Consider the following 23293-nt stretch of genomic DNA (forward strand, 5'->3'; position numbering starts at 1 on the left):
AACGTGAGCAGATATCTCTTAAGCTTTTTGTAAAAAAAAAAAACTTATTTCAGGCATCTCACTAAAAACATATAAAAAAAACATGAACTAAAAGGGAACAGGAACTTGTTAAATGCTAACTAATTTCTGTGTTTTAGGACTCATTCCTGCAGCACTCTATTCATTTCTATAAAGTCATGGACATTTGTTGTTTGGTCTGCATTCATATATAATACATGTTGATGTTCAAATGTTGTGATAATGATACATTTTAATCTCTGTTGAATGCAAAATCCTCTTCTTAAATACTGACGTTGTTTCTTCCCTATTTAACATACTTATCCTATTCTGTTTTTAAATCTTAGATGGTCAACCTGCAGGACCAGAAATACTTATTTGACAGCTTAAGACAGACTGCAGAGCCTTCTAAGAAAGGAAAAAGAGTGAAAGAAGGTAACACTTCATACCGACACCTTCAGGTTTTACAGTCACTCATTCTGCTTATTTATAATTGGGGTCTTGTGTTCCAGTAAACCAAGCCAGCATGCCCTACCTGGTGATCTTCAAGAGGAAGCTGTGGTTCAACGTGAGCCCGGGGAAAGACCTGGTGGCAGACCTCATGTTCCATTACCCACAGGTATCCAACCAAAATACTCATTACATTACAATAAATTACATATCATTACATTACAGATCATTTAGCTCACTCTTTTATCCAAAGTGTCTTACAATAAGCACATTCAACCATGAAGATAGATACTCAAATAGCAGAAATTCTGTTATTAGCTCTCAAGGTTTTCAGTCCTCAACAGTAATATGTCTGCTATCCTGATATCAATATGTAGCTCTTCTTGTGCTGACTCTTCCTCTCAGAGTTGCCAGGTCACATTACCTTTTTATTAACCTCCATATAGGAGCTGCCGAGGTACCTTCGTGGATACCACAACTGCACCAAAGAGGAGATGACTAACATCGGCGGCCTGCTCTTCAGAGCCGAAGTGGATTCAGACCGGTCGCAGTTTGTCATGATCCCCAGAATGCTGAGGGAGCTGGTTCCTGCGGACCAGATCAATCTCATGTCTCCTGAGGAATGGAAGAAGGTAACCCAAATAATGAACAGAGGCAGGGCGGACACTTAAGACGCATTAATACCTCATCTAAAAAAGATGTTTTGGAGATATACCATGAGAGAAGTGGATTTTACATGACTGTGTCCAGCAATCCATATCCATTGAGTTTTTGCTCTTTATTATTTGCCCATTCATTATTTTCACTGTTTACCAATAAATGTAGTGTCCAGAATTCAGATTCTAGCTCAGGGGTGTCCAAACCTTTTTCACTGAGGGCCACATGCAGAAAAATATGGAAGTGAGGTATATTGCCTCATAAGTTAAGTTATAAATTAGCAAAATCAATCAATTGTAGGTAAATGATGCTTGATACTTGAATATGCTAGCTCTCCAGATGGTTTCATTTATTGTGTTTGCAGCTCATTCCTTAAAACAGGAGCCTCAGATTGATTATTATAAGAGGAAATAGGAAGGGTTTATTTCAAGCGTGTTATGCAAATAAGTTATTAGGCTTTTTTTTATCAACTAAGATTTGTTAGAATGTTTTCTACTTTAGAATTTATTTGGAAAGTGGGTTTATTAACACATGAATACTAGGTAATATATGTTTACATATATATTTAAGAAGTACAATAAGACAAGCAAAATGTTCATTTGTGGGCCGTATTTCATTGTACTTTTTTTAATTTGCTGAGGGCCGATTCAAAATGGCCTGCGGGCCGCATTTGGCCCCTGGGCCGTAGTTTGGACACCCCTGTTCTAGCTTATCCTTGTATTAGTGACGAGGACACTACATTTAACCAGGGCATGGGCCATATAAAGAAAAGAAAATATCCCGATCTTTCAGATATGTATGAATACCTCAATATCCACGTTGCAAGGATATTTTAGGGGTTGACTATTGGTGCTTTCGCCAAATATTTTCAAAGTGACATTTGATAAATAATCCCTTGTTATGTGGATTTAACAGCTAAGTATGGAACAACCTCGAAAAGTTCACAAAACAATATCTATCAAATGTAATACTGCCGTTAAAACCAGGAAAATACACTTTTGCAATATTACATATCAGGAAATCTTAAAAGATCTCTAGTCTCATATCACATTATAGACTTAATATAGATTTGGTGCCAGCCTGACATGTATCGTCCCCCCTAGAACTGGTGTCCGTCATGTTGTCACATCAAGTTAACATTACATTCCAGACATTACAACCCCATCCATCTGAGGGAACACTGTTGAAATGGGGAGCTGTTTTAAATGGCAAGGAATAAATAAATATCAATACTTCACTTTTCATGGAGACCAGATCATGTTTTTTCTTAGGAAAAAAAGCTATGCAGAGATTACACCTTATCAGTAAAACATTTTTCTACAGAGAAACTGTCAAGAGTGGTAAACTTGGACAGTAACATAATAGTGAAACCAAATATGCTCCTTTGTGACAGGCATGCAATGGAAACCAAAAGGAAAGCTCTTGATATAACAAGAAAATTGTATCCCACAATTTGGATCGCTCCGCTCAGGGAAGTCGCTATAGACTGCCACCAAAAAAGTATCTTCTTCTAAGTGCAGTTAGATAAACACATAATACTAAGCTGAATTTTACTAATTCCTTTTGTCTTTTTGTGTAATTCCTGTTCATTTTGTTGGAGCTAAAGACATTGTTTCACATCATAAATAATAAATATTCTATCCTAACCTAATGTAACCTGTATTTGCAGCACATAATCCAGGCCTACAGCAAGCAGAGCGGCATCACGGTGCAGGAGGCTAAGATCGAGTTTCTGAAAGCCATTTGCAGCTGGCCAACATTCGGCTGTGCCTTCTTCGAAGTGAAAGTGAGTCACCAGGATAGATTGTCATGAAATCAGCATTCAGCAATTTGTGGAACAGTGTTTTGACATATTATGATTTCCTTTGACTTCGCAGCAAACATGTGAATCAAGCTACCCAAATATAGTTTTGATCGCCATCAGCAAGATTGGTATCAGCTTAATAGACCCACAAACAAAGGTAAGCCTAATGATGCTTATTAATACATATGTGTTTCCTTTCCTTTTCATGTTTGATTGCACTGTCACTTTTTATGTGAGTTTTGACATTTCTAGCTAACTGTTTGGTCTTTATTGGTCACAAACGTGATGTAGAAGAAGTACCGAGATCTTTTTCTTAAGTAAAAGTAATGTGGAATACTTGAATACAAGTAAGTCTGGCATTTAAAATGTTACTTAAGTAAAAGTACGAAAGTATAGTAGCATCAAAACATCCTCAAAGTACCAACAATAAAAGTACTTATGGTGGTCATTTTTTGAATAATATATATTGTATGACTGGTTTAATGATCCATTTATGGAAACTATTTTAATTTTGCAAATGGTGGAGATGCTTTTAATTACTTGTTATACTCCCAGGTATCTTGATTCATAATAGCATGTCATAATTCATTAGCGATTTACATTTATGTAACAGAAATATCAACCTGCAAAATAACTAAAATGGCAACAAAAAAAATGTAAAAAGGGCCGCCGGATAGATGAGTGGTTAGAGCTCTCATGCAGTGTCCGCTGCCAAGTAAGTGGGTTCGACTCTCGAGCCCACCGAACAATCTCATCCCCTCTATCTCCCCCTTTCAACTCTGCATCTCAAATAAAGGCACTCTCTGGCCCAAAACATATCTTTTGATCAATATTTTGAAGTTGAATGTCAGTATAAAGTAGCATCAAATGGAAATACTAGCCAAATGTTTCTCGAAGATGTACTTAAACTATCACATGTTAATGTCAATCCCCTTCAGGAGGTGCTGGTCATGCATCCGTTCAGCCGCATCAAAGAGTTCCAAAGCGAGGGGAACTACTTCGAGATGTCCATCGGCACGCTGTTGAGGGCCGTCGTCTTCGTCTGTGAAACCACACAGGTGAGCAACTGCCTTTTTAATGTCATTTTGCAATGTCTATATACGGCAATCATCACATTATTATATTATCATGAGAAACCATTTTTCAATCAAAGTTTTCTGACCTTTTTCCTGTTTTTTTAGGCCAACACAATGGAGGACCTTCTCAGGTCGTACATCACCATGTATGAGAGGCAAAGGACGGCCTTACGACCCAAACACAACATTTTCTCTTGAGGGCAAAAGAAAAGCCTCATGTGCATTCTTGATCAATACAATTAAATACAACCAGAAATAGGGTTCATGTTAATTTACTGGTATTGACCTGTGATGCCTACATTTAGTCATTTATCCTAAGACATTGCACAGTGATTTATCAATAAAGTTTGCAGTTACAGAGAAGCAAATACTTTTTCGTGCTCCTCCAGTTTGCCAGTAGATTAAGCCCTTGTTTTGCCATAATTTGATATTTAATGGTACTGAATTACCTCTGATTTCACTAATACTGGTTTCTAATAAAGTCACTAATCCCACAGTGCATTTTCCCTCTAGCTTGGTGAACTTTTAATAAATACTTTACACTCAATTTAAACTATGTTAGCTATTTAAGTTAAATTATGTTATTGTTAGGATGGCATGGTAGTTTTGTGTTTAGCACTTTCTCCTCACAATGTTGAGGTCCTACTTTTTCTTAGAAAAAAGGTGCAGGTTTGACTTAAATTGAAAGGGGCACCACTGCATGTGCCTTAAAATAAACGATGCAACATATACATCTATGTAAAATTGAAAGTTGTTGTCTTGGCTTATTGTTTTCAGGTGCTTCCTGGGCATTAACCCTGAGAAGGCCTCGAAAGCCAAGAAGAAGCGTGGCGTTATAAACCCCCATGTCAGCACATTCTTTAGAAAACTCCTTGACTTCGAGTGGATGTCTATGTAGACATGTCCAGGACTAATGTAAGACACTCACAGTCTGTAGAAGGTTTCATGTGAAATGTACTTTGCACTTGAATGGAGGAATAAAAAGTTAAAATGGGTATTTTCTTTGTTTTTCTTTGTTGATTGAGCAGATTCAATTGTGTATGGTAAAATCCCATTTAACTATAGTCAAATTTACAATATATTATAGTAGTATTTACATTTTTATATTTATAGTAAATTACTGGCTACTGTGTTGCATTACTTTTACAGTAAAAGTGTGAAAATACAGGTAATTACTGTAATTTATGTACAGCAAGGTACCATAATACCACAGCTGCTATATCACAGTACTTCCATGGGCATGGCAACTGTAAAGTCACAGTATGTAGTTGTACTTTTATTCTAATTTACTGTAAAATATCTACAGGAAATTACTGTGAAATATTTACGGTAAATTACTGTGAAATCCATGCAACTAGTAGTCAGTAATTTACAGCCAAAATGTTTACAGTGTACCACAGACTCCCCCCCCCCCCCCCCCCCCCCCCCCTGCCTGAAAAGCCTCCTTGTCTGCTTCTGTAACATAGTGACATCGTTATATAACACTCACTCTTGTAGTGCTAAGGGGCGGGACATTTACGGTTGACCAATCACAACAGAGTCTAAAACCTTAATATATTTAGTTTAATAGGATATTACCAAAACAACATTTCCACATTTGAGAGCATGAAAACAGCATGTTCTGCTATTTTTGCATTAAAATTGCAATGAATATCTAGCCTAATAAATCAGTAATAATTGTTTAAAGATAGTTGACAATTATAATTTTTTGATCTTTTATGTCCCCTAAAGCCTAACATAATATATATTGCTACTATAATAATAGAATACAACATGTATGTTATATACACTTCATTTACATATTATTTAAGGAGACTTTTGGAACATTTGGAGAATTTTGTAATTTCAGTCAAATCAGCCCTGTGTCTTGCATCATCTCTTTCCCAAAACGTTTTTTCACCTGCAAAATTTAATAGAACAATTTCAACAAAAAACAGTGTTTTATTTTTGTCTTTAGTTTAGGAAAGTGGGCTGTTCTAAGGTTAATACGACTGGATGCTTATTGTCACAAAAAGCTGTTTATACAGTTTTGAAATATCCTGTGTAAATGAAAACCCTTTATTCTCCTCTTGACTGTGTTTTTTAACTGTTATTATTATTTAGCATTATTGTTAGACATCTGTCTCATACAAATTCTGTGAACAGTTTCCAAAATGTCAGTCAACATTCCCAGTTTTCCCTCAGACATTCTATGCTCCTGGAATGTCCCCACTGCTACACGACACTGTTTTCCTCATAACACAACTCACAAACAGTATGTGTTTTTGTGTGTACAAGTAGTAGTGTAAGACAGTAGACTGCTTATACAACCCTCCTCATTGCCTGTCAAGACTATTGCTCTGTTACCATGGAAACCATGTGACCAAAAAATCAGGTTACCATGGGCAGGTGCATAAGGTGCAGTATTATGGTTTGTGCCTCAGACTATATCTTGATGAAATCTCACTGCAATTGGAGCAGAAGTTTGACATACGCAAAAACCCTCGAAAGTGTATACTGTCTTTTTTAATATCTCACATGAATCCAGGAAATGTACTTTGAATTTACTTTTCAATTATTAGGGGTTACATATTTGTTTCTGTATCAGGAAAGACTTGCATTGTCTGACTTGCACTAGGAGTTACAGTTATTTCATTTTCATGCAAAAAGTGGTGTAAGAATAAGATATAGGCCAAGAGTGTTAAAGGTTTAAGAATATGTGTGTGTATTTGTGCATGCTACCCTACAAGAGGGCATTTTGATGCACTGCACCAAATTTGGAACAAAAGACCTTATAGCCCAGACCACATCACTATCCTCCCACCTGCACACCCCCCAACCCCCCCCCCCCCCCCCCGAACCCCCAAACGCAACTTGTAATTCAACACTAAAATACAGCATATCAAGACCAGCCCTATCTACTTAATTATACACACAACAACTTTGCATCTTTACCAATATTTATATATCAATGGGTAGGCCTACACAAAAACACCAAGATATAGATAAATATCATACAATATATTGCCTATAATGTGTATGTGCACGTGCATGTGTGTGAGAAAAGTCTATATAGCTATTGCCTATTATCCATATATGCATTATATACACTATACAGTACATGTAATGTATATAATATAACCTAGGTGTGTGTGTGTGTGTGTGTGTGTGTGTGTGTGTGTGTGTGTGTGTGTGTGTGTGTGTGTGTGTTTTCGCGCATTTTCCCCTATTTTCTGTCGTTCTCCACAAGCAGACAAAAACTTTCGGCCATTTTTTCGGGGTGTTTGTTGTTTTCTCCCAAACAGCAGGCTGTTCTCAGGTCGACGCTGAGAGCAGCCTACCAGTCACCTTATGGCCAGTGTGCAGGAGGGTGAAATGATCCCAGATCAGTGTCTGTTCCGATGTCATTCCATCCCCCCCATCGCGGTACTAGGTGCGCGCCAGCCTCGCGATAGCCTCGCCTACTAGAATCAAAGCTCCGCTCGCGAACTGGATGCTGACAGGCGCGCGGTGCGGTCATCATGCAAAGGTTACACTGGATCCGTTTCAGCGAGTCTCTAAAGAAGCCGCTTCTCCGCAGCACAATGCGAGGCGGGTAGCAACACAAACTCACGCTCGGACTCACGTTTACTGGCCTGTTTTGGCCACAGCAGGTGTCTAACGATGGACGCAAGTTTGGGATTTCCGCAAACGGCAGTGTGTACGCTGGCTCCTCTCGGCGGTAAAGTGGCTTCATGAGTGTCCAAAGTAACAGTGGAAGTGGTGGTGGAAGTTTGGAGGCGACGCCATCTTGGTCGCAGCTCTCCTCGTCCCCAACGATTTCTCAACAACCTATAACGGCGACGGCAAAGAGCAAGGAAGGTATATTAGCTCGCCAAGTGCTCGTCTAACTCGTATTCTCCTTAAAGTGTTTGCTTTGTGGGAGAAGTGGAGTGTTTTGACCGTGTGGAGCTAACGTTTGTTGAAGTAAAAATGGATGTCAAGTTCACTGATGCCGTGAATGGGAAGCCAAACGTCAGCTGTCAGTTCAGTTGATGGCCAGTTTAAGTAGCAGCAAGCTATCATGTTTGCACAAAGGAAGTGCTAGCTTGTTTGTTTTGTCAGCTTACATGATTTCTTGTTACTCGTAGCTGTTGAGGCGATCACAGTGTTGTTGTGGCAGTTTGTAACATTCGCCCCCTATCAGCAGCATTTAGTTGATATTAAACAACATAGCTGTGCATGCATCCATTAATGCATTAAAATGCATGCTCCTGCTGCTGTAAACTTGAGCACAGGCCCTGCTTTTCACCTTTTTCGGCCAGTTTGGCTGTCTCTGTTTTCCTCATTGTTTTCAACATGTTCCTGAGACTTTATTTACTCGATACTGCTAAGTTGCTGGATGTAATGTGACAAAACAGTGATCACAAGTCGCAAAAATAAGTTATAACCTTACAGCTAAGTATTTTAGTTACAGCAAATGCTTTTAAAAACGACAAGGAAGGTGTGTAAGATATGCTGCATAATTACTTTACTATTACTACTGTGGTTATGTTTTTAGGATTATTTCCAACCAGGGACATATTCCTAAAGATATAAAATATTGCTGTAATATGAAACTCCTGGCTCTATAGAACAATTAAGCCTAATCACTCATCCCTGTCCTTAAATAACCTCGCACAGGCCTTGTTGTGTGCTCTCTGTTTAACTTGTTCAGGGGTTTCATAATGTCCGTTATGCCTTTTTAGGACTTGCCCCTCTGGGAGAAGCTATGTAAAGATGACAGCCAGGAAATATCCAATAAGGAAACAAACACTTGCAGCAGTATTCAGCAGGGAGCAGAGGGCCTGTGTGTCTCTTCCTGGAAACCAGTTGTCCAAGAACAAGGCCCAGTTGCAGGGCTGCATACACTGTAACCTTTAGCTTGTTTAAAACTCATTTTATCATGACACTGGTTTAGATCTACAGCGGTGAGGTCTACCACTAAGATAACTGGCTATATAATGATGAAATGTAAGTGTAAACTAGGCAAAAGTCTGTTTGTCTGTGTCCTGTATCAACAGCATAAAGAATATGTATGCACACGTGTAGTAGGGTTTGCAAAATATAAATATTTGCTATTATTTTGACTGAAATTACATTGCTATGTGATTCACCACATTACAGGATAATTACCATTTTAGAAACTTCACATCAACATTAGAAAGTATATTCAAATGTTCATTGTAGGAGACTTTTAAGACGATGCGTACCATACAAAGATGTTTTCTTAAGCCAGTAGATCTGTGAATAAACACAATTTAATTCAGAATGGTATGTTAACACATATTTAGCATTTAAAAAAACACTGTCCTTCCTGCGATTTGAATACTGCCCTAGTCCATATTGCGATTAACGTGAAGCATTTGGATTAGCGGCATAAAGCCCAGATATACATTGCCCGTGCGGCTCTGAAAACGATGTGAATTCGGAAAAAAAATCCCAGTTTTCCTTATCTCGGCTGCTCTATCTGCAGGGCTTATGAGGTTTTGGGATCCCTAAATATCACAGACTAGTTTAGCACAGTGCAATGAGGCCATTGTGACGGTCTGAGATAATAGAGGGGCTGGTTGAAGGTTTTTTTGCTGACAAACTAATAGCATCGCTCTGCTCGGCCTCGACTTTTCTCCCTCCTCACTTCCCTGTGGCAGAATGACCTTCCCCGCTTAAGTTAGAACTGCACTGTCACTCATCCGCAGTATCTTCCACCCTAGCATGAACCTTTTACCTCTACTGCCAAGTCGATTAAATCCATATTTCTATTTTTATCCTCTAATCACTCTCAATTTCTCTCTAATCCTCCCCTAAAATACTGTCCTCTGTTCCTTCTCTTTGTGCCCATTTTAATGTATTTCTAGTCCCAGATAAATGTCTGAATTACTCCAATTGGTTGTTCTTCTACTGTTCTTGTCACCACTGTTTGTTTGTAATGATGGTAATATGACCCCACTCTGTTGTTTCCCTTACGTCAAGCCCCAATGGAGGAGCTGCACAGCCTGGACCCCAGGAGGCAGGAGCTGCTGGAGGCCAGGTTCACAGGAGCCGTCAGTGGCAACACCGGAGGCAGCACCGGGAGCACCAGCGGGGGTGCTAAGGTAACCGCAGCATACACACACTAAAGCCTTAGGGTCTACGTCCACATATCTACGCCTTTTTTGTCAGAAAGGTGCCACCTGGGAGCTGGGGAGAGTTTCCTCCTAGTGTTTCCTCAAAAAAAGCTGTTGTTTCTACGACAATGTTACTTCGACAAAGTATCATGGTTGTTGTATAACTGGCTAGCATCGCCCCCCTTGGAATTTATTATCTGTTTGTGTTGTCCTACATTTTGAGATTAACTATTACAACCAACCGAAAGATGCTTGCTCTAAAGCTTTGTATAAATGAGCTTCACTGCTAAATCTGAGGAGAATATTCTGCGTACGGTATAAGAAAGTAATCGGCTGCAACATCCAGTGTTATCCTGTCCGATCCACTTAAAGGAATTAGCTTTTCGGTCCTGTTAGGATAGTTTTCCTTCTGAAAGTCACGTTCAAAAACAAGCTTCTCCCATTTCTACAGATCCGTCACCATCGCTTTTCTGAAAAAGGTGATATATTTCTCGTAGCGGGCGAACAAAAAGCCTCATGAGCTAAAGTTTATTTTGTGCATTCCTGTTTCCTCTCTGATAAAGGTCTAAGAAAACACCTTTTTTTAGACAACTCCTATGATTGATCTGCATTGTTTGAATGCTTGCTAGAAAGAAGGCCGACAGTCTTCAGGCTTGTGTTCAGTGACTAACTCCACCATGTCAGTCTGAAATACTACATTTGCAACAGGGATTTTTTGAAGTTAGGAAATAAACACAACACCAAAGGTTTCTGTGGAGGAAAGAAAAAGGTCTGGGTATGTTCATGCGTTGGATATAAACCAAGAGACACACCTCAGAGCAGAAGATCTAGATTCCTGTCAGAGAAGGGGCCTGCCCTCTTGCTTTGTTCTGCTTTGTTTACATTACATCAGGTTGCAGAAATAGCACCCGTGGAGACTATTTTCATACTGAATGTGATCACTTATTTGTTTGAATTGTCACTGTGTGCAGGGCCTGGCCAATGAGTCCTCCAACCACAGCTATGGCAGCCTGGGCTCCTCCAGTGACAAGGAGTCGGAGGTAAAACACACAGACATTTGTGTTTGTTTTGCCGGAGCAAAAGAGATAGAAATTAAACATGACTTAAAACAAATGCCAATAATGAAGCTAGACACAATTCTACGAACAGCCTTGCTTTGCCCACTCCACTTTTTTTTTACTGTCTCTCCTACTACCTCCACCTCTTCTTGTCTTCTCTTCCTAGAGCTCTGATTTGAAAAGAGGGAGCTCCCCTGCCTACTCAGTATGTACTCTTTCTTCCTACTCTTCTCCTTCTTGCTGAACACCACCTCTCGAATCCAGCTCTGTTAGGTCAAACTCGAGAGATTTATGCCTTCTCCTCTCTCATTTCATATCGATTCACAGACCCCGGAGAAGAAGCACTCGGAATCGTCCAGGGGGAGGAAAAGGAAAGCGGACACCTTTTCAGAGAGTAGTCAAGGTACGAGTGAAACTTGCAAGAAATCGCTATAATGTAGGCATTACTGACGAATGCATTAAATGTTTCTGTTGGTTTTATTGCAGGGAAGACGTCCACACGTGGGCCCAAGATCAGCGACTACTTTGATGTGAGTATTACAAAACCTCCAGTCAGTACCTCCGCCAATGTGCTTTCTTTGAGCTTTTCTTTCTGTGTATTTGTTTGTTTTTCTGACCTTTTGGGCATGTTAACAGTGAAAATACTACCAATTGGTATACAGATTAATTACAAACTCTAGCTTGAGCTAAGGAAGAACCCATTCTATTTCTGAGAGGATCCAAAACAAGGAGTGGAGACAACCTTTATTTGTGTTGCTTTCATATGATGTTGAAATAACCCGAAAAATATGTTGCCAACTGGGGAAATTCATGTGAAAGCCCTCAAGCATTGTAAAAAAAACAACTTCAGAAACAGATACTAACATGCTAACATGACCGTCCCATGAGCACTTGAATGCACCATTTTCCAGGTCTGCTCTCCCCATTTTTTCCTTTCATTTTCTCTTAAAATAGTTTTAAGGCCAGAGAGTGTCTTTATTGAGAGAGAGCCAGTGTTGAAAGGGAGGCCACAAAGTGGTCGACAATGCTTGAAGGGTCTGTGAGCCGGACTCAAACTCGCCATTTCTAAAGCCGATTTCTAAGTTTGCTCTTTTTCTTTGCAAAGTTTCAGGGTGGAAATGGTTCCAGTCCTGTCAGAGGCCTCCCATCAGCCCGCCGCTCTCCACAGAACTCACACTCTGCCCCGGGCTCACTCGTGAGTACTTGACAAGCAGTAGAACGCCTCAAACAAAGATCCTCGCTCAGTCATTTGGACATGAGGTGCTGGATTCAGTCTCTGTGTCTCTTTGTCTTTAGGTCCGGCAGAATAGCTCTTCTCCTACAAGTCTGTGTTTTGTGGAACAGAATAAAGCTTCCTCTACCAAGTGTGTCCAGGTAATACATGGCATACATGAAACACTCACATGACACATGTTTTAGATGTTTTGACCACACCTTTGACTAACTCCTTGTGTTATAGACGGACTTAACGGGCCTGAAACTCGCTGCTCTGGAGAGCAACAAGAGTCTGGACCTGGAAAAGAAAGAGGGGCGGATAGATGACCTTCTCAGGGTGAGTTCAGCCTCCATGAACTGAGTTTTAATCGAGGAACTGTATACTGTACTAACAGCTTATGGGGGGTTGGTATCATGTTTTTAATAACCACACAATACAAACTTGATGCAGTCCTCGCTGTCTTTCCTCAACAGGCTAACTGTGACCTGCGGAGACAGATAGACGAACAGCAAAAACTCTTGGAGAAATACAAGGAGAGGCTCAACAAGTGCATCACCATGAGCAAGAAACTGCTGATAGAGAAGGTACCTGTCTCTGCATGCACGCACTGTGTCTTCACTGTAGAGGTTAGAAAAGAAAAATGGCTGTTATTTATATGTTTTTGATCCTTTTTTGGGAAGGAAGGAAGAGCTCATCGTATAAAAGCCTAGAGGGAAGTGCACATGGCGCGTTTTAGGCCACCTCGTTTCTACATGCTCAAATGCCCAGAGTTGAAAGTTGATCAACTTTTGGCGCTCAGCAGCGTGCCCCTTGTCATGTGACGAGAAACAACCAATTACAGACGAGGGATAACTTTAGTTCGGAAAATATCAGCATACCGCACATATATTGAAGTACTTTGTTTAGTGCTATTCTATTGATCACCAGTGTTGGGCAAGTTACTTTTAAAAAGTAACTAGTAATAGTTAAAGTTACTGCTCTCAAAAAAGTAACTAGTTACTTTATTAGTTACTAAATTATAAAAGTAACTAGTAACAAGTTACTTTACTTTAAAAATAATAACAATAAAAATACAAGTTTTTGTGTTGTTGGAAAAGGTCTTTCTGCACTGTGGCCCTGCTTTCACTGCTTTCACTGGTATTTTGCTGACTAGTTCTCTGAAGGCAACAGACTCGACCGTTGCGATGGGCAGCATGTCCTCAACAACATACCTGGCAATCAATCTGTTTAGTTGACTCTGGGTGACATGTGGCGATTTAAAAAAATCGTTTTTTGGCTGTTTAGATGGTGTTGCTCCATCTGGGTCACTGCCGGTGGTTGAGACGGTGGGGTCTTTGGCGACTAGTTTTATAGCTCCATGTACATTAGTTAGGTGCTTCAGGAGATTGGCATTGCTGTTATTCGATGTGGATAATGCTTTCTGTCCTGCACACAGTTTACATTTGACCGTAATATTTTTTGCGTCCTTTATCCCCACAAATTGAAAATAGTGGTTATATCTCCAAGTTGTAAATGCGCTGCTGCTCTCGTTGATACTTGCATCTGCCATTGTGTGTGTGTGTGCTGGTGGTGGGCGTTGCCGTGTATGTGTGTGTGTTAGCAAGTGTTTGTGTGTCTGTGTATTTTCCCCATAAGGCAAGACCCGCCCAACTCTGTCTCTGATTGGCTTACCCTGAAATGTTACCCCGCGTTAACCAATCATCACTCCTCTCTGGTCACTTTCACTTTTCCATGGTACTGTGAGAGGACATCACTGTATTGCCTGTAAGTTACATCCGCAGGGAGATTCGGTTCAGTTGGATCACATAATGTAACGCAGCCATTTAAATCACAGTAACTATAACGGCGTTACTGAATGGGAATAGGTAACTAGTAACGTTATTAGTTACCGCAAAAGGTAGTTGCGTTACAGTAACGCGTTAGTTTGTAACGTGTTAGTCTCAACACTGTTGATCACCCTGATGTAAACATCTGTCCTGTGTTTCACCTATATTCCTTTTAAGAGCACTAAAACTTCTCAAGGTTGCTAATATCCTAAATGTTTGTGTCTCGGTTGCCTGACAAACACACACACACAGGAAGCTGCTGTCCCATGGACAATATTTTAAATCACACCTAAAAAAAACGTGAAGAAGTTCAGAAGGTATCGTTAGCTGGTTATGGTCTCTTTGCAACATAAAGACAACTTATCTTAGCGACATCAACACAAGACCAGGGAGCCAAATGTCCATCTGATGTGCCTTGTGTTTTTGATCTGGTTAAAAAGGCTGTATGTGTGGCCCCTGACAGAGACTCTGTCACCTAATGTGTTTTGTGAAGATTTACAATGTATCGTTGGCAAGAACATTTAGTAGATAACAGAAATGAAGCAACAGCTTTTCTGAGAACAAGTCCAATATTCTTTGGTGTTTTAGCTCTGCTTTGGTCCAACTCCTGAGGGGGAGATCCTGTCTGTGGATTAGAATCTCTTGACCCTCCACCTCTTTCCCTCAGGGATCCACCATTCTGGGCTGGATTTGATAAAGCTGCTGCACAGGGTTGCTGTGGGGTTTAATGAGCAAACACACCTGGGTGGAGGTTATGGGTGAGGCATGATCACATTAAGTTGGCCTAATGTTTTCCCTGTTCCTGTGATCAGAGCACCCAGGAGAAGCAGTCGTGTCGTGAGAAGAGCATGCAGGACCGACTCCGTCTCGGCCACTTCACCACCGTCAGACACGGAGCGTCCTACACGGAGCAGTGGACGGACGGATACGCATTCCAGAACCTGATCAAGTAAGAAATGGCAAACGCATGCATAGATTTTCATCCAATTACATGATATTCTTCTTTTAGATGTTGCATTCTACATGGCGTTGAAGGGTCAGAAATACTGTGATTCTTTTTTTTTTGTGCAAGGTTTATTTTCTGCTACGTTTCCCAATTGAGCCGTTCCCTTCACCCCCCTGTCCTCCCCCCTCTGCAGGCAGCAGGAGGGCATCAACCAGCAGCGGGAGGACATCGAGCGCCAGAGGAAGCTGCTGGTCAAGAGGAAGCCTCCAAACCCCGCCTCCCCCTCGCTCTCCGTGGCCTCCACCTCTGAACCCAAGCAGCGCAAAACTAAGGTGGTCAACGGCAACGACTCCGACCCCTTCCTCAAGCCCTCCTTGCCCCAGCTGTGAGTACACTGAAGCAGCCACTTCCTGTAGGATGTTGGACCTTAAAGAATGAGAGGGTTGCCATACCTCATAAGCCTTCTTTAGACACACTTTTTCACAGTTGCTCTTCGATGAAGGCTTAACAATTATTCCAATATGATTTGGAGTTAAATAATAAAAATAAATCTCAAAGGTTTCCTGTTCTGAGATTTTTACCTTTCCTTTTTTCTTTTGTCAGACTGACCCTCGCTGAGTACCACGAGCAGGAAGAGATCTTCAAGCTTCGCCTTGGACATCTAAAGAAGGTCAGTAGCAAAGATAACATACAATTGATTACAAACTAGTGCAACCGTAAGGAATTTTTATCTAGTGAAAGTTGCCAAAAATATAGAGATGCAAATACAGTCAGCTTCAGTTGCTACTAGAGTCGTTAAAGCTGCACAAATGTTAAAATAGGAAAAGAATGTCCCGGTGTGTTTACACAGGAGGAGGCTGAGATCCAGGCGGAGCTGGAGCGCTTGGAGCGGGTGAGGAACCTCCACATCAGAGAGCTGAAGAGGATCAACAACGAGGACAGCTCGGCGTAAGTCCGCTCTACATGCAGCACCGTCACATGAAGTAGCCCAACTGTTGAGACCAGGACTCAAATTGTGCCGAATTGATGTAAAACATCAATTCAGTTTTGACTTTCAAGACAAACATGCACATTAATAATCCCATATGTTCTAGTTGCATACAGCACAACAAGTGTTGCAGGAATGAGTGCTAAAACCCAGAGTTAGCATTTCAACACTTCCGGTTCCCTCTCAAAGTCGATGCTTTTTTTTTTTTTTAATAATGATTGGTGTGATACCTGAAATAAGATCTGTGGTTAACACAATATATTTTCCTTGAGAGATTTACAGTAAATACGTTAATATCCCACACGTGAATGTCCTAATTAAAATGTTCTTTGTGTCTTAAAAAAGTCGGTTGTTAACACCGTTAGCTAAAATAAGACTTAATCACCCAGATCTTTAGCCGCCTTTAGCTTAGCGGTGGTTTTGTGAAATCCTGTGACTGTGATGTCGTTTTCTTAAATGTTGACTATTTACTTTTGGCGATATTATTAACGCTTTAAAAAAAACAGTAGAGAGGTGTTAATATGTGGACATTATCCAGCTGCACAGCATGTTTGAGTATCGTACATGTCTTCGCCACAGATCTCTTTTTCTCCAACTCTTATACATCAAATAAAGACATTCCATTAGCTTTTTATCGAAGGAACCCTTGCGTTGCTTCCAGGTCAGGCTTAAAAAAGATGTCCTCACTGCACCAAAGTTATAGGTACAAGCAGTAAGTCTTTTGCCTTCTCCTCTCAGGTTTAAAGACCATCCCACCCTGAACGAGAGGTACCTGCTGCTGCACTTGCTGGGCAGGGGCGGCTTCAGTGAAGTCTACAAGGTAATGTGTGTGTGTGTGTGTGTGTGTGTGTGTGGTTGGACATGTTTTGTTTCCTATTCCTTCTCTCTGTAAAGTATGCTAAAAGTCAAATGTGTGTGTCTTTGTCCCACACAGGCTTTTGACCTGTTTGAGCAGCGCTACGCAGCTGTTAAAATCCACCAGCTCAACAAGAACTGGAGGGAGGAGAAGAAGGAGAACTACCACAAGTAGGTCTCACACACACACACACACACTCACACACACCTACACAAACAGTGTCCGATACACAAAGACAACATGTTTCAGAAAACTCACCACACTACATCTATTTCCTTCCCAGGCATGCATGCAGGGAGTACCGGATACACAAGCAGCTGGACCATCCTAGGATAGTCAAACTCTACGACTATTTCTCCCTGGATACTGACACGTGAGTGACCTCTGACCTCTGCCTGCTGGGCGACACATCCTGATGTTGCTTATCCTACTGGGTTTAAAAAAACGATCACTTTAAAGGGATATTTGGGATGTTTTGAAGTGGGGTTGAATGAGGTACTTCTCCATAGTCGCTTTATAAGCTAAGATAAATGAGATAAGTTGTACTTTATTGATCCCAAATTGGGAATTCTATTGCATAAAAAACCAAGGCATTGCATATAAGTAGAAATTAAAAGAGTAGAAATAAACAATTCTAAAATGTAAAAATAAAACAGCATTAAAAAGTAGAAAATATACAAGTTAAATGAAATATAAAATGTACAGTGCACGCCCCCTGTTTGGAGAAACAGACAGGAACATCAGAGTGGATGCAAAACATATTTTCAAACTTTTTTCAATCATGTACCCCATTTGAAAAAACAATTCAGCCAAGTACCCCCTGATCAGCGCAAAAACAATTTGTTAGGGACAAAAAGCCTATATAAAGAGGTACAGTACAGCGCTGCACCATCAGTGTCTGATTTATTAAAACAACAACATTGTAACTGAGAAACACTTAAATGCTACATTTCAAATGTTTACAATCCATCACTAAATTCATGGCAAACCAATTTTAACATCATGCAATATCATGCACTAAGACGACATTAGTTGCATTGAACTGATCTTTTTAATAAGTTGTACTTACAATGTAGTGAGAAACATGGGCTTGTGCTTCACTGAGGATCTTTGTCATTCTGACAGGGAGCAAACCGCAGTTATTACACTTTGCGTTTTGAAATATGTGTAACTCTGTTCATATAAAACCCACACTGCTCAAACTTCGTTACTTTTCCTAAAATTGGTATATTTATTTATTTTGGGGCGTGGGGAATGAATAGAAAAAAATATGAGCATTTTATGAGCATGGGATTTTGACCCCTCGTATAAACATATGCATAATGCTGCGCTATACTTTGCAGCCACAAGCCGTTGCCAAGCAACGCTTATTGTTTAGGTCCTTTGATAAGCAGGCAGTCATATCATTAGCTAGAACTAGCTGGATCTGATAGATTTGGACATAAACGCGATATAAGTATAACCGGACGCGAGAGAGAGATCAGAGATCAGATCAGCTGCTGCTGACGGAGAACACGCAGCTCTGCATGATCACAGCTCCGCCCGCTGTGACGGACCGTTGAGCGGAGCCAAATTAAATACACTAAGAGTTATACCTAACACACTTAGCTAGTTTATCTACTCTGGAACTAGCTAAACTAGTTATAAATATGTGTATTCTTTACTGTCGGGTCACTTATTACAGGTTCAGCGAGCTGCACGAGAGTGACGGGCTGTCAGGAGAAAGCAGCTGAAGTATTCTAAATGCAACATACAGTGCACTTGAAGTCCTCTGTGGGCCTTTTCTTTAAGGTGGTCCAAAGACAGGCCCAGTACATCGGTTAGACTCCATGCCGTAAATCCTGTGTTCACCAGAAGAACCTCATACAACCCCACTGTTCCTTTAAAACCATATCAGTGACTTTGAAACCTTTTGGAAAAGCCCTGCCCAGGAATTATGGGCTGCTCCACGTAAGAGCAAACATGGAAGGGCGTTATCAGATTAGGAACGTGTAAATAGTCAAAGCAATTAAAGAAAAAAAGCATAATTCAGCCCCAACATGCCCGGACAATGCTAAGGTTTAATTGTAACCTAAGTCGTGTGTAAAGGGAGTTAAAACAACTGGTAGTTAGGATACCAAATATGTGTCCAGATAGGTAAAGCTAACCCTTGCTGTGTTGAGTACAAAGGTTCAGCGTAGCCCCTGCTCATGTTGTACAATGCTAGCATAGCTGTAGAAGCTCATATTTACAGCTGGTAACTTAAGAAAGGCTCCTGGCTCTGACCTCTGACCTCTGTGTGGAGGAGGGGAAGTGAAAGCCTTCAGTCTTCTCAGCTTTTAAAATAAACTGCTTTGGTAGAAATCCAATCTCCTGAGGATAGTATTATATCATTTTGTGCCAATAAATTCAGTTCAAGTGCCTCGATGTGTTCACATTCAGCTGTTGATCCTCTTCTCCTGTGTGTATCCGTTGTGTATCCGTGTGTGTATCCGTGTGTGTATCCGTGTGTGTAACTGTGTAACCGTGTGTGTGTGTCTCTCGCAGGTTCTGTACAGTTCTGGAGTTCTGTGAAGGCAACGACCTGGACTTCTACCTGAAGCAGAACAAGCTGATGTCGGAGAAGGAGGCCCGCTCCATCGTCATGCAGATCGTGAGCGCCCTGCGCTACCTCAACGAAATCAAACCCCCCATCATCCACTACGACCTCAAACCTGGTGAGTCCCATAAATATAAAAGATATTCAATGAATCATAAGAGTCATTAAAAGGGGCCTACTCTGTTTGTCATAGTGTAGTATGTCATCAAGGTTGTAGCAAAGTAGGCCATACAAAGGTCATAAAGAAACTCACAGTATAGTGACAAAAAGCTTTAAAATGTGTATGTCATAAAAAAAGGATTTAAAAAGTAAATGGTTTTCAAAAAAGCTAGAATTTGATGAAAAATATCATTCAAAGTTTGTATTATATTTATTTGCAAAATAACTACACCAAGTCGTTTTTATGTGATATTTTCGACATATATGAATTCTGATCTTTTTTTGTAATAAGATTATACAAAAATATATATTTGATACATTAGTGAGTAAAGTATGTTTTGGTATAAAAGGCAAGTGATAACATCGTCTGCTTTGAGTGTTAAACCCATACACGTCTCTTGTTCTGAAACCTGATAGTTGTTGTTCAAAAGTGTTGTAACAGTAATCCGTCATACACTGTGTTGTGTCCTTCACACCGCTGTACTCCAGTGCACTCCTTCCCTGTATTTGAGCCTGAGTCTCTGTCTCTCTGCAGGTAACATCTTATTGGTGGATGGCACTGCGTGTGGAGAAATCAAAATCACAGACTTTGGCCTGTCTAAGATCATGGACGATGATAACTACGGCGTGGACGGGATGGACCTCACATCACAGGGAGCAGGCACCTACTGGTAACACACACACCCATACCACACACACACTGACACACACTGTCACAGACGGACACATGAAACATTATCTGTCTTGTGTTATCAACCATACTCGTGATACATAACTATTGAAATAATCAACGTAATATCTAGGAGTCCTGGTTTGAGAAAAACATGTATGAGCTCTCTGTGATATTATATGATGTGTGTGTGTGTGTGTGTGTCAGGTATCTTCCTCCAGAGTGTTTTGTGGTGGGGAAGGAGCCCCCTAAAATCTCCAACAAGGTGGACGTCTGGTCTGTGGGAGTGATCTTCTTCCAGTGCCTCTACGGACGCAAGGTACAACACCACCTGCTACAGAAATGTAGCCCAATCAGGTCCATTCTCATGCTTTTAAATGTTATTTTCCGTATCACTGATGATCTCTCCTTGCTTTGTTTCCCCAGCCGTTTGGTCACAACCAGTCCCAGCAGGACATCCTCCAGGAGAACACCATCCTCAAAGCCACCGAGGTCCAGTTCCCCGCTAAACCCCAGGCTACCACAGAGGCCAAGGTAACACAGGAAATGTCTTAAAAAAACCTGTGTATGCCATTTAAATATACAAAGCGTTTTTAAAAATTAATAGTCGAGCATAAGTTTCAATTTCACTATTTGATGTATTGATGTCCACCAAGTGCTTTCATACATAAGGCTGTTTACACATGCTGTAACATATGAATAATGTCCAATGTGCAGCTATAAATAGGTACAATATCTCCTATTATGATTATGAAGTGTACACAAACATACACACACACACACACACGTTTACTAATAATTGTCCCCTGCAGGCGTTTATCCGCCGCTGTCTGGCCTACCGTAAGGAGGACCGCTTCGACGTCCACCAGCTGTGCTCAGACTCCTACCTCCTCCCACACATGAGACGCTCCACCTCCTCTGGCACCCTGCAGCCCTCCTCATCCCTCGCCACCTACTGACTGTCACATGACTAACTCTGGCCTATCACAGGGCAGGAATCTATCTTTTTTGTTCGTTTACCTGAGCTGTTTCCAAATGGATGAATAAATAAGCAACAGAAATGGACAAAAGTAAGAGAGAAGGATGCTCCGTTTGCATATGTCCTTGAACTCAACGTGTGAGGTAAGAAGAGGGGCTCGGCTTTGTTTGGAGCCACGATGATGGATTCTTTATGGACTTTAATAAATAACCCCGTAAGAGACATTTCAGAACCTATAGGAGCTCATTGATGCCCTTTCCATGCCGCTGTTCCAGATGTTCTCTCGTCACTGATTGGACGTTGGCTTTGAGCAGCGGGTAGCAGAAGACAGGGCTGAAGAGGTGCACGTTTCCATCAAATACAAGCTCAGATGAACACTGCAATCCATCTTTCCGAGGCACAGAATGACTCATAAATGGCAATTACTTCTACCCTTATAGTCCCTCTGCACTTAAAAGTGATGTTACCTTGATGGGACTTGAGAAAAATTGAGAAAAAAGTTCCAGATTAAACTTCTGGTGTTTATTTGCACTTCCGATTCAGATCACGGTGATCTGGTGTCAACACATTTGGCATGAAGTACTTCAGCGTGGGCTCCATCAGTTCTACTTTTTTTTCAGATCTACTGCCAAGTTTACAGGAAGTGGATCTGAGCATCTGTCTTAATCCATTTTTGTTGTTCAGATGAGATGTTTTTGAAACCGCTGACCCGAGGGACTGGATCAGCCGTTACTGCTGAACACTCGGTGACACTCAGCGTGCATTTCATGTGCTGGAGACATTACTCATTAGCAAATACATAAAACTGAGGCTTCTCTGTTGCTTCCCTGCGTCTCACTGCGTTTATTTCCCAAAAGCTGTTCTCAGTTTGCTGCTATTAATGTTGCTTTTTTTTGTTTTGAATTGTGTGAATGCCTCGCATATGTGCATACTTGAACTGAACACTGCAGACACCCTGCTGTGCTATTTGGTGCGGGGGTGCAACACATTTGCAACACATTTGCAACCAACATGTCCACATTTGTTTTTGGAGCAGTATGCTGCATAGCGAGGGACGGTCATGCCAGAAGAAGAAGAAGCTCTGGGCTGTTGCGGCGTGGTTTACTCAGAATAGAGAGAATATATCCAAATGTTGTCGTCCTGTAAATAAAACACTTACCTGTTTGTGTTGTGACATCATAAAACCCCTTTTTAAAATGTAGGCAACCTGCCTTAAAGCGGGCCTGTGGTGAGAAATCTGATTCTGGTTAGAATCTGACCTGTGGACACTTTCTGCATGTTTACCCCCTTCAAATCTATCATTCTAAAAAGGTCTTAACATGCCCAAAAATAATCTTTAAAACAAACTGTCAGATAAAATTCAAGTCTTAATTGATTTTATTTTTACTAGAGCTGCCTGTTAGATGAACAGAGAAGCCAAAGAGAGATGTCCTTTTAGTCACATGACAGAGAGATACAGGAAGTACCTGCTCACGGTTTGCTGCTCACAAATAAATAAAAAGTGACGAAAGCTTTTTTTTCTCAGAATTCTGAATTTAGTTTCAGAACTCAACAAAAAAATCACTTTTGGTCAAAAAGAATTGGCACATATGCCCTTGTCATCTTCCGTAGACACGAGTTAGGTGTCGAGTTTGATCAATTGTAATTATATCCAGTTCCTCTCCACTACTGTCTTAATTTCTCCCTTTTCTCATCTACTTGACATGAAAACAATAAAAATGGGTGCTGGTATTAAACCAAATGATTGACATTCATAAAGAGATTAATGTAAGTGCAGACATTTGTAAGCTACATGTGTGGGATCATATTTGTGGCGGGGTTGGGGGGGTCAACGCTAGGCCATGTTCATATGCAATAAAGATTGCCTTACAAGTCTTAATTCCTGCAGTGTGACCGTATATTTACTGTCCAGGGTTTAGCACCGTCACT

General features: G+C 40.8%; 2 protein-coding genes across 6 annotated transcripts in view; both read left to right on the plus strand.

Annotated features, from left to right (window-relative positions):
• LOC117488438 (unconventional myosin-VIIa-like) overlaps positions 1 to 4978 on the plus strand; it is a 28199-nt gene extending 23221 nt beyond the window's left edge. For both annotated transcript variants that reach the window (XM_034137325.1, XM_034137326.1), the window contains exons 44-50: positions 345 to 432; positions 510 to 616; positions 894 to 1079; positions 2774 to 2890; positions 2982 to 3065; positions 3847 to 3966; positions 4090 to 4978. In XM_034137325.1, the coding sequence (XP_033993216.1) occupies positions 345 to 432; positions 510 to 616; positions 894 to 1079; positions 2774 to 2890; positions 2982 to 3065; positions 3847 to 3966; positions 4090 to 4182 (795 nt within the window). In that variant the 3' untranslated portion in view covers positions 4183 to 4978. The remainder of the gene's footprint in view (positions 1 to 344; positions 433 to 509; positions 617 to 893; positions 1080 to 2773; positions 2891 to 2981; positions 3066 to 3846; positions 3967 to 4089) is intronic.
• A 2358-nt stretch (positions 4979 to 7336) lies between these two features.
• LOC117488424 (serine/threonine-protein kinase tousled-like 1-B) lies at positions 7337 to 22528 on the plus strand. Of its 4 annotated transcripts, none has more exons than XM_034137304.1 (22): positions 7337 to 7824; positions 9955 to 10076; positions 11060 to 11128; positions 11313 to 11351; positions 11474 to 11549; positions 11633 to 11676; positions 12252 to 12341; positions 12443 to 12520; positions 12606 to 12698; positions 12836 to 12946; positions 15001 to 15137; positions 15328 to 15519; positions 15738 to 15804; positions 15985 to 16082; positions 16861 to 16942; positions 17057 to 17148; positions 17262 to 17351; positions 19505 to 19674; positions 20251 to 20386; positions 20593 to 20704; positions 20812 to 20919; positions 21198 to 22528. In XM_034137304.1, exons 1-22 carry the CDS (start codon positions 7698 to 7700, stop codon positions 21342 to 21344), a joined length of 2280 nt encoding a protein of 759 aa, XP_033993195.1. In that variant the 5' UTR covers positions 7337 to 7697; the 3' UTR covers positions 21345 to 22528. The 4 variants fall into 4 exon arrangements, with proteins under 4 accessions (XP_033993195.1, XP_033993196.1, XP_033993197.1 ...); XM_034137305.1 differs by having other exon boundaries at positions 7338 to 7824; positions 12258 to 12341; XM_034137306.1 differs by lacking the exon at positions 11313 to 11351 and having other exon boundaries at positions 7339 to 7824.
• Positions 22529 to 23293: the final 765 nt, after the last annotated feature.

Source organism: Trematomus bernacchii, unplaced genomic scaffold (genome assembly GCF_902827165.1).
Source record: "Trematomus bernacchii unplaced genomic scaffold, fTreBer1.1, whole genome shotgun sequence".
NCBI classification, from domain to species: Eukaryota; Metazoa; Chordata; class Actinopteri; order Perciformes; family Nototheniidae; genus Trematomus; species Trematomus bernacchii.